At 29.4% G+C, this 11736-nt stretch overlaps 2 protein-coding genes across 16 annotated transcripts in view; one reads left to right on the top strand and one right to left on the bottom strand.

The window, feature by feature from the left end:
- The window catches only part of LOC124951926 (NAD kinase-like), a 37540-nt gene that overhangs the window by 25506 nt on the left and 298 nt on the right, over positions 1–11736 (top strand). For 11 of the 13 annotated variants that reach the window (XM_047501095.1, XM_047501114.1, XM_047501069.1 and 8 more), the window contains 5 exons: positions 980–1105; positions 3178–3349; positions 4051–4403; positions 5751–5833; positions 6700–11736. The exon at positions 6700–11736 is cut by the window's right edge and continues 298 nt beyond it. In XM_047501095.1, the coding sequence (XP_047357051.1) occupies positions 980–1105; positions 3178–3349; positions 4051–4403; positions 5751–5833; positions 6700–6892 (927 nt within the window). In that variant the 3' untranslated portion in view covers positions 6893–11736. Of the gene's footprint in view, positions 1–979; positions 1106–3177; positions 3350–4050; positions 4404–5750; positions 5834–5882; positions 5966–6699 lie in introns of all 13 variants that reach the window. The other 2 variants (XR_007101773.1, XM_047501060.1) reach the window with 2 other exon arrangements.
- Positions 8587–11736, bottom strand: part of LOC124951903 (putative uncharacterized protein DDB_G0277255) — a 14271-nt gene continuing 11121 nt past the window's right edge. For 2 of the 3 annotated variants that reach the window (XM_047500990.1, XM_047501000.1), the window contains 4 exons: positions 11370–11491; positions 11022–11276; positions 10646–10882; positions 8587–9997 (listed from right to left, as the gene is read on the bottom strand). In XM_047500990.1, coding sequence (XP_047356946.1) covers positions 9903–9997; positions 10646–10882; positions 11022–11276; positions 11370–11491 — 709 coding nt within the window. In that variant the 3' untranslated portion in view covers positions 8587–9902. The remainder of the gene's footprint in view (positions 9998–10645; positions 10883–11021; positions 11277–11369; positions 11492–11736) is intronic. The other variant, XM_047501004.1, reaches the window with a different exon arrangement.

Below are 11736 nucleotides of genomic sequence, written 5' to 3' on the forward strand. Positions count from 1 at the left end.
GTGATTACCTTGTGTAACTTAGCACTGAAAGAAAAAAGGAAACGTGATCATTGTGAATGTGTTTTTGTATAGTGACAAAAAGAGATAAAAATATACAGTGAATATATATTTTTTTTCTTTTTTTTTTTTTTTTTTTTTTTTTTTTTTTACTTTTTTTTTTTACTTTTTCTCAGCAATAATTCATCAATTACACAATTAGTATCTTGTCAATAATCGTTATTTATATAAATTTTCTTGGTGGAATCTAATAGCGTTAAAAGAATTATTCGACTATTATATAAAATTTGTTGATCGCACGTTAATCAACTACTATCTCGACGCATAGATTTGTCTTATACATTATTATTGCTTCATGCTGTACATGCATTGGAAACTAACGATCTTTCTGCATGCGATCTTTCTTATACGAATGCACCTTTTACCTTGCACTTTCTCGAGAAGAAGGTTCAAGAGATGTTTTCTTTTTTTTTTTTCTTCTTTTTTCTTTTTTCTTTTCCTTTTTTCTCAGTTTGGTTTTTATTTTTCAAATAATTTCAATGCGAGGCACGATCATCAAAGCGTATCAATGTATATTAAATGTGCATACGTGATTATACGGTTTTTTCGTTATATACGTTATTTATAACAAAGAAATTGCGTGTACGATTTGTTTTCTTCTTTTTGTCTCTTTTTTTTTCTTTTTTTTTTTTATAATAAAAATTATATCATTTTTCGCTGAAATTATGCAAACTGAATTGGAGTTCATGTTTATCAATATGATACTTGAATTTTGTTTTCTTATCGCGTGATGATAAAGAGTAACTTTCGACTCTACTCAAGTATTTCACGCACTGTACAGCTATTTTGCAAACCAATATCACGTGATCGTTAATTCTAATCGTAAATTTGTATTAATTGATACGTGTACATATATACACATGTATACATACACACATATATGTGTTTGTATATGTATATAACAACTTATGATAATTCGCAGGAAAAACGTATGGTCGTATTCGTGGAAGCAACTGTACTTGAAGATTCGGCTTTGGCTCGAGATCTAAGATTTCAAGGGGTTCGAGATAGATTACAAACCTTCCGTGATGGAACCGATGATCTACAGGTAATTAAATTTATTTATTTGAAATTTCTCAAGATTTTTCTATACTGATAGATCACAATAAATCAAAATATTAAATTGTTGCAATATAAAAATATTTACTATTTATTTATATCGATAATATGTAAAATATTATCAATATCAATTAAATTTATTTAATAAAATAATATTATTTAGTATTTATAACAAACATTATAAATTTCCTTTTTTTTTTCTTTTTTTTTTTTTATATATATATATATAAAAATATATTAACGATATAAATTAGATTATAATACGATAATGTATAAATCATTCCTCTATAATCGTACAATCAGTCACGAGATGATTCTGCGTGATAACAGGAATGACAAGAAGTAAATTGTGACGCCATTCATAGTTATAAATACATGCACGTGCAGAAACAGAAATGTGATATCTTAAAATTTATAGTTAATACAGGCGTATCAGATATACATATGTATTTTATTTTCAAATTGATTTTTCTCATAAAATGAGGTCTTAAATGAAAAAAAAAAAAAAAAAAAAAAAAAAAAAATGTTATTCCCTCTTTTCGATTTATTTTTTTCATGTAGAATTATTCCCTGGCCATTTATACTAGAATTATAATATGAACACCCTATGCATATATACCGAGTCTTTCATTTTACACGTAGTTATCTCCTTAACTATTTGTTATACAGAAAAAAACGTTTCAAGCAGAATTTAGCTTTTTTCGAGTGGAACATCCTGTGATGACCACAAATTTTTTCTAAACGGACATGTCTTCGAGATTTCAAGGCGACCATTGTTTTTTTTAGAAGGAACTATATGTTCTCACTTAAATAGAGAATTCATCGGCCTATAATAATATAGTCTTTCAAGGTCATTTATTGCCATTATAAATTTACCATTAATGTACGTTCACAAGAGTTGTTTTATCGAAGTATTTTGTCAATTCGATCGTAAATATTAATCGAAATATACTAATATGTGATTAATTTTGTTTTTTAAAGAATCAGTTATTATTGTTGTGCATTATATATATATGTGTGTATACGTTTTTATTAATTCAAGATATAAAAGATCAAATTTATCGAAAAAAATTCATCCTTAATAATTAATATGAAGAATCGTATTAAATATACCTGCCAATAAATTTATTTTACAACTAAAAGAGGCTAGAATTATCATTTAGAAATAATATAAATCACTCTGTTGATGTCAATGATCGTCGATTAAAGGAAATTAGGAACAATTTTTGGACTTTCAATGAAATTAATTGACATTTAATATACATTTATAAAAACAAAGGTCTTCTTGAAATCTTAGAGATATATCCATCTAATCAAAATTTATAATGTCTAGAAAATTTATTTTATTAACGATATATAGTTCGAGAAATAATTATATGTAAAACTTTGAATGAGACATCCGGTATAATAATAATAATACATATGTATGTATGTGTATGTTTATATATGTATATATATACACACACACACATGAAATCTTTACATTTATAATATATTTGGAATATGGAAGAGAATAAATATAATTGAAAGGAGACAAGATAGAGTTTATTGTAAATAACACAAAAAATAACACATATTTAATTAACGCTTATCACTCGCAATAATAAACTGATTGCTCACTCATTCACATTCTTTCTAAACTATAACTTCTTTTTTTTCCATAAACAAACGTTCCTCACCAAAGACAAATCACGCTCTCCTTACTTCTCACATGTACATTAAACACAACTAATTAGATTTGAAACCTTCCATCCCTTCGTTCAATTTCCCTTCCCTTCGTCGGCATATTACATATGATTAACTAGTTCTGAAACTTTCCATCCCACATATGTATATAATATATAGATATTATGTATTATAATATGTAAATATTATAATAAAATATATATGTAAAATAAAATAAAAATATATTTATAAAATAGATTTTAATAATTATTTTAATATATGTATATGTGAATATATATATATATAGATAAAATATTGTTGAAATAAATAAAAAAATAGTATGAATATATTGGAATGTAAAAAATTAATATTAAGATCGTCGCATTTATTTTACAGGATAGAATCGATTTTATAATATGTTTGGGCGGTGATGGCACGCTACTTTATGCCAGTCTTCTCTTCCAACAATCTGTGCCACCTGTAATGGCATTTCATCTCGGTTCCTTGGGTTTTCTTACACCTTTTGAGTTCGACAATTTTCAAGAACAAGTTACAAACGTACTTGAAGGTAAGTCGAAAGAAAAATCTAATATTATTTTATTCAATCGTAGATCTAATATCATATTGTTAGATAAATCGTATCGAAAAAAGAAAAACAAATTCTACGAGCCAAAAAAAGTCCATCATCTACAGCCTATTCATTCGAAGAAAGAAAAAGATTGTGTCGCAAAAAAATCTTAAATAATAAAAATGGAATGCGCAGAAGTGAGTTTATATTAATACTTGAAAAGCAAAAACGTAGGCGTCGATCTCTCTGTTAATCCATCGAGTCATCAACATTTGATATCTATGAATCATTGCTCGATCATAAGTTTTGAGAGTGTACATTTTTATCTCGAATCTTTTTCAATTTTAAAATACACACAAAACTCAATTCTCTTTCTACTTAAAAAAAAAAAAAAATATATATATATATATATATATATATATATATATATATATATATGTAGTATAAGTTTCATAAAGTTCATGAGAAAAAAAAAATTTATTTCTCATTTTATCCTCTTTCTTTTTATTTTTTTCATTTGACATACGTTCCTTCTTCTTCTTGTTTTCTTTTTATAATATTACAAAAATATTCTCTCATAAAATAATATTAAGCTAATGAATTATCTTCGATCGTGGATATAATTAAGGAAGCTCGTTCGACAGTCACATTTTCTTCCTTTATTTTTTCATGATTTTAAGTGTATTGCTCTCTGTGTGCAGGTCATGCGGCCTTGACCCTCCGGAGTCGTTTAAGATGTATTATTATGCGAAAAGGTGAGGAAGGTCAGCCAGCGAAATCACCGACGAATTTGTTGGTGTTGAACGAAGTTGTCGTAGATCGAGGACCTTCGCCGTATCTTTCAAACATCGACCTATTCATTGATGGCAAACATGTAACTAGCGTTCAGGGTGATGGCCTGATCGTTAGTACACCAACCGGATCTACGGCTTACGCAGTAGCTGCAGGAGCTAGTATGATCCATCCTTCGGTACCTGCGATCATGATTACACCAATCTGTCCTCATTCGTTATCATTCAGACCAATTGTTGTACCAGCTGGTGTCGAACTAAAGGTGCTTATATCTTTCTATTTTTTTTTCTTATTATCATCTTCTTATTATCTTATTTTCTTATTATCTTATTTCTTATTATCATATTCTTATTTCATATTGTTAAATATATTTATTCGTCATATGCATTATATAATCAGTGATTTATGCGTTAAATATAAACGAATTACTTTTTGTATCAGTTTCTAAATGAATCTAATTTCATTGGTTATTTACAATCAATAGTATACAGGGATGGGTCTGTTAAATTGTTACAAACTTATATCTCGAAAACAAAGTATTTTAAAGGAAAATATGTTTCATATATTGTGACGGAAAGATTGATTAGATCTTTGGATAATTGTTTTAAACATTAATTTCATCTTCAATGTATTTAATCGAAATCTCCCCAGTTCCCTCTTCCATTTTTCAATGGTTTTTTTCCTTATGGTTTATTCTCGAGAGGTTCTCAAAACACTGTAATAAAATATTTTTTTCTTTTTGCTAATTACTTTTCGAGTTACAAAGCTTGGAAATTACAATACCGCATTAGCATTATTCAAGGTGTACCACGCGGACGTTGTACGATTCGCCTTTGTATTGTATATATGTACATACATATATATATATATATATATATATATATATATGCAAATATACATACATAACGACATAACAACTTATAATACATACTATCTCAAGAATAGATTACATGGAATATAAACAAGTCAGTCTTGTTTTGAAAACGTTTCAACGTCTTCTATATGAATGTGCAATAAGAAAATATATAGTTTCCATTTAAAAGTGTAAACGTAACCTTCATATGATCTTCAATACGATTATCTAAGGTTAAACCAATGATATCATTTTGTGTCTCCTAAGAGATCACAAAATTTTTTATATGTAACATTTTTATCTAAAATTTCTTGTATACGAGATATTAGCTTGTGACAATTATTAAAAGACTCACCACCTTGTATAAGAGGATTGAAACTTTCAAGTATTAAAAACTTTGTCCTTTTCGATGTCATTTAACAACATCCAAATTTTTTATTATCCTTATCGATCGAGAAAAAGATCTCCCAAATGAAACTTCCGACTGACTCGATCGATCCCATAGAAGGAAAGTTGGCTCTCCACTAACTCTACCGTAGTCCACATTCCCAGACCATGCGTTGCTCTCTTCGCCTTCTTCAAAATCTTCTTGAGTCGCAGTTATATTCTCTCTCTCTCTCTCTCTCTCTCTCTCTCTCTTTCTCTCAATTTCTCTCCCTCTCTCTCTCTCTCTTTCTCTATCTCTTTGAAGACTTGACGTTTTTCATTTACAACGAGAAAGATTTATTAATTTTCTTTTAATACTTCTCATCATAGATATCCGTCTCACCAGACAGCAGAAATACTTCGTGGGTCTCGTTTGACGGTAGAAATAGACAAGAGCTCTTTCACGGTGACAGGTAAAAATACAATTACGAACTTTTTTAACTTTCTCTTTTATATTTTCAGATAATGTCTAACAGTAATGCCCGCAGCACAGCCTACGTTTCCTTTGATGGTCGGAGTCAAGAAGAATTACGAGTTGGGGACAGGTCTGTCCTAAATTATACAAATGATTATATGTTTTTCTCTCTCTCTCTCTCTCTCCCTCTCTCTCTCTCTATTTCTTTCTCTTTCTCTTTCTCTTTCTCTTTCTCTTTCTCTTTCCCTTTCTCTTTCTCTTTCCCTTTCTCTTTCTCTTTCTCTTTCTCTTTCTCTTTCTCTATATGTGTATACATATTTATATTTCTTGTCACTTCAAATTTATTAGACGTTACATATCGTAATATTGCTATGGAAGTAACGTCTTTTACATGATCTTTCCTTTTTCGTTAGAAGAACTCTTATCTTCATATTATAATCTGTCTCGTTCTTTTTCACTTTAACATTAATAAAAAACTACAATCTAGACACAATTTACCTTTCACATTTTGGAATTCCGTAATCAAATCGGAAACGTTGGCTGATATCTGCAGGGTGACGGTACTTCGTATTTGTCCTATCTTTACATTGACTAAATATCTCAAGATAGTTCTTATTTGTCCTATCTTTACATCCATATATATACATATATATACATACACATGTAGAGTATAGTATATATAAATATATTATATTTATATATACTAATATACTAATAGATGTATATTTAGACAATGTGGATACATATATAAATTTATATATAAATAAATAAATATATATATATATATATATATATATATACATATTAAAATTATTGTTAATTTAAAAATCACAGATCTTTTCTAACTCTAATATTATTTTACAGTTTACGAGTCACTACATCTATATATCCTGTACCTAGTATTTGCGCAGCCGATCAAATAACGGATTGGTTCGATTCTCTCGCTGAGTGTTTACACTGGAACGTTAGGAAGAGGCAAAAGCACTTGGACGAATTGAGTGACTTGACTCATTCATCTAGCAATGATACCCTTGACTCTTTGGATCGCGATAGTTAGGCAAAAATATGTATTTTAAAGGTAAAACAAAATCAGCACAATTGGTAATATCAAACAAGTCCAAAAGATTTTGTGTGAGTGCCTCAAAAGTGATAAAAACATGGAAGTTAATCTATATACTGGATAACGGATTTTGTTCTATATCATCGTGAGAAATCATTAGAACTTCTTATACCAGTTGAAATCTATTATTAATAGATATTTTATTATCAAGGATAAAACGTACTTACGTTGGAAGATAGAAATCATAGTTTTTGTTTGGCTATTCTCTCTTTTTTTTTGTTTTTATCCTAGACTGACTATGTATATCTAAGATTGAAGTGTTTCTGTTTTCAAACGTTATATCAACGTTGCTTTATAAAGCAATGACGATAAACCAGAAACCGTTATTCGAATTTTATATTATATCTAAAATGACTGAAATAAACGAAGCTGGATTGCACACAACATCATATGATACCATTAATACACAAATGAAGATGACACTCAACAGTTGTACTAGTTCCAATTACGTTTAAACATCAATGTTTATTGCGAACTTACCAAAATAATTGGAAATATGATGAGAATCATCGGAATTTGATTAAAAAGAAAAATTGAATATGATTGAGGAATAATTCTAACTGTAATTTCATTGATTACGTACACTTAAGATGATCATGTTCTTTGGATTGTTTATAATTAAAGATAATCTTTGTTAAATATAGTGAATGATAGAATTATATTTAGTGTCATCTGGTGGGGAAAATTTTCAATTAAAGTTGTTGTTCTTTAAGAGTTAGTTTGGTAATCGACAGATAACGCTAAATATTAATTCTTTATCAATCGTTGACGATTCGTATCATGTACTATTGTAGTCAAGATCTTAAATGTAATCAATGAAATCATATAAAATCTCACTTGATTTAATCATAAACATTTGCTTTTGTTTTTAATATTAAATATTTATAATAATATTGTAATATTAAATTTGTATAAATAATTTTTCTCTCTGTCTAAAGTCAAATAACTCTTTATAGAAATTCGAGAATCATTTATTCATCATTAACGTTATTTATAAAATCTTCGTGTATTTAATTTCTTCCTTTTTTTTTTTTCATGAGCCAGTTTACCAAAACGATTTCAATTTTTTTATTTTTTATTTTTTATTTCAATATATTTAAAATTAATACTTTTTATTTCTCGTTCGTAATACAGCAAATATTTTATTTCTTTCGTTTTAATTAATAGACGAAAAAATAGGCGATAGATTCGCTCATAATAAGGATCGTCGAGATTTATAATTAAATTCTCGTAAGAAAAGAAAAGTATTATAATATTATTTATTTGTAATTAATTCATTATTATTATGTTTCAAACGTAATTGTGCTCAATTAAAATTCTCATTCTTTTTCTTTTTTTTTTTTTTTTCTTTTTTCATCCTTTTCTTTCTGTCATTCCACGTTGCATTTCCAGCTTTCGTCGATTGTCGATGCAAATTTTGAGATCCATTTCGTCGGACTTAAAATGACTATACGTTAGAAAATGACGATCAAAGCGTAAAAAAGTACGTTTAATCCATGTGAGAGAGAGAGAGAGAGAAAGAGAGAGAGAGAGAGAGAGAGAGAGAGAGAGAGAGAAAGAGAGAGAGAGAGAGAGATGGTACATGAGCTAGAATAAATTAATTTGTTAATGTTAATAACAAACTTTTCCTATGAATGTAAGTCTTTTTAATAAAACCATCTTTTGTACAGAAAGTCTTAACTACCTTTCGATAGGAATCTTCCAAGACACTTAGAAAAATGATTTCTTATAATAATCAAATGTGTAAATATAATACACAAAAGAAAAAAAAAAATAATAATATACCGGGACAAAAACAAATTTGACTTATAGTACCTACATTTTTTGTTTATTTATTTCTACGCGATGGGACACTGTGAAATCTACAGTATGTACAGATGAGAGTTTCGTAAACGCAACGAATATCTTATTAACGTTAATCTTAAACAAATAAGTAATAGGATGTCCATGAGAAGATACAAAGTATTGAAATACCAGGATTAATAAAAAACAAAATAGTAAGAAAAAACAAAAATAAAAAAAGAACAAAAACAAAAAAAAATTAACTTTAAAAAATCTAATAATAACGAGAGCTTAAGAATTCGTCTAATCGTAACACGAAATTTGTTCGATTAAAACAAGTTAACACAACTCTCATAAACATTATACATATATATATATATATTTATATATATATATGTCTACTTTTACATTTACATTTGGTTATATCAGTCATAGGTATACGATGACTTAACAAGATGAACGCGTAAAATTATAAAATCATAAAGAACTAATTAAAATACTAAAAGCAATATTTACATTGTCTCGTTAAATCATATAATAAAATCTACTAAAATTCAAATAAAAGAAAGATGGATATAAGATATAAACTTTTAACATGTATCTATCTAATTCGTATTTAAATATACACTCTTCTTCTTAAATATAGTATCTTAGAAAAAGACAGTCTATAAATGGGTTGCGTCTATCTGAATCGGACGCGAACATAATTTTTAGTTTTCTTTTTCTTTTTCTCCTCTTTTTTTTCTTTTCTTTTTTTTTTTTTCTTTTCTCCGTTTTTCTTCTTCCCTTCTATACAGCTTAATCACTATCGGCACGTCAGTCTCATACAATTTCATTCAAGCTCTAAACTCGTATCAAAAAATATATATCTTAAATCGATGGAAAACCTAATGAGATATATATATATATATATATATATATATATATATATATATATATATATAGTTCTTCTATGAATCGAACTTAATCATTTACAAAAATATGAAATATAGAGTTGGCGGAGTGAGTAGTTTCAACGAGAAAACGTATACGTTTGTTTTAACACGATTTTTCGTTGTCCCGTCCCTCCTTCTCCTCCTTTTCCCTCTCCTTCTCTTCCTCTTTCTCCACCTTCTTTTCTTCTTGAACCATCGTAATCATCAACCCTGGCTACTCGCCGGCACCTTTAGTGCCTGCAATTCACGTACGTGACCGTTTCGCCGTTTACGACGCGAACGTAACGAGTACAGGCTCGGACGAAAAGTGCAGGTAAGTGGTGGTCTGTAAAAAAATAAAAGAAAAGCCCAATTACATTTGTAAGTCGAAGGGAGCCTGGGAGAGAAGAAGAAAAAGAAGAAGAAGAAGTTCGGTGTTTTAAAAATAAAAAGAAAAAAAGAAAAGAGGAAAAGAAGTATATATAAAAAAAAAAAGAAAATAAAAGAAATGCTTATTTCGAACCAGCAGAGAACATGAAAATTTACATATGTATGTGTATGTATATATATATATATATATATATATATATATATATATATATGTATGTATATGTAAGTGCATATTACACGAGACATGCAGATGAAAAACGATGAAACAGAACATCGAAACGATCCTTTTTCTTCCTTCGATCGATACCACGATAGAAAGAGAGAAAAGGAAAGGAAAAATCGATTAAATGGTTATTGGCACACGTCGTTAATTATCAGATGAAAAATCTCACAGGCAAAGAAACAGAAAGAGAAAAGTAAAGAATTAAAGCAAGATAAAGAAAAAGAAGAAGAAGAAGAGGAAAAAGAAATAGAAGAAGAAGAAGAAAAAAAAATAGAAGAAGAAAAAGAAATAGAAGAAGAAGAAGAAGAAATAGAAGAAGAAGAAGTAGAAAAGAGAGAGAAAAAAAATGCTGGAGTTAGTACTGTTAGGTCACACACTCACATGCCTTCTGATCGTCGTCGCCGTTCGAGCAAGACGGCTCCTGAATGTAAAGGGCCGGTTTGAGCGGTCGACCATCCTGATCCTCCACCTGAATTACCAGCCCGTGATTGCCGCCGTTACCATGTGGATTTCTTGGATTTAGCCTCCAAAATCTGAGTCCTTGTCGTACGTCTAATGCCAAGTGTGTACCCTCGTTCGTCAATGGCGTCACCAAAGAGTCCATCAAGCGTTTCTTTGCTACGATAAGTTTGAAGGATTGAGGCTCGTTGTATCTTTTTTTAAATGAGGGGTGAGGAAAAGGGGGAATTTTTTCGATACGAAGAAGAAAGAAAGAATGTAAACAAAAAGTAAGAAGTAACCGTGACCGGTCCCTCACCTCGATGCTTTCTCAACGTTTTCGTGTAATAGTAAACTGATATTCTGATCTTCTTCTCGTCCTCCTCTTCTTGTTCGTCAACGACACTACCACTCATACTTGGTAAAGACGACGTAAGATTCTCTTGCGGTAACTTGTAGATCCTTAATTTCGCAGCGACCACGTGCTCGCCCGACGTCAGATTCAATTGAAAGTGCATGTTCATCGAGAACGGGTCGGCCCAAGCTTCCTGATCCGTGTTACGCGGCGTTTGACCTGTCACACGTTAACGAATTTCCCCATTGGCGAGACTGAAATATATATCCTCTTCGTTCTCGAGACGATTAGATGAGCGATTAGATTACTCACACGTAGGCGAGAACATGGTTAGCCTTTCGCGTTGAACCTTATTCGCGTTCGAGCTTAGGTTGAACCTTCCTGTTAGTGCCAGTACTCTTGATTTTATATCTTCGATCGCTTTCTGGCCTTGACTATTAAAGAAAAATATATTTCTCGTTAAAACGAATATTGATATTAGAAAAAAAAAAAAAAATATTAGGAAAAAGGAGAAGAGCATGAGATCGAACGAGAGAATGGGAATGGCATGCCAAGCATTTTTCTGAACAGCAAGAAGCAGCAGCTAAACAAATTTCATAACAACATATTAATATTATTTCGTTACATTTATTAAATAATATAATATGAATATAAACTAATATAAACATTATCATTATAT

The sequence above is a fragment of the Vespa velutina genome, chromosome 1 (assembly GCF_912470025.1).
Source record: "Vespa velutina chromosome 1, iVesVel2.1, whole genome shotgun sequence".
In the NCBI taxonomy this organism is placed as follows: domain Eukaryota; kingdom Metazoa; phylum Arthropoda; class Insecta; order Hymenoptera; family Vespidae; genus Vespa; species Vespa velutina.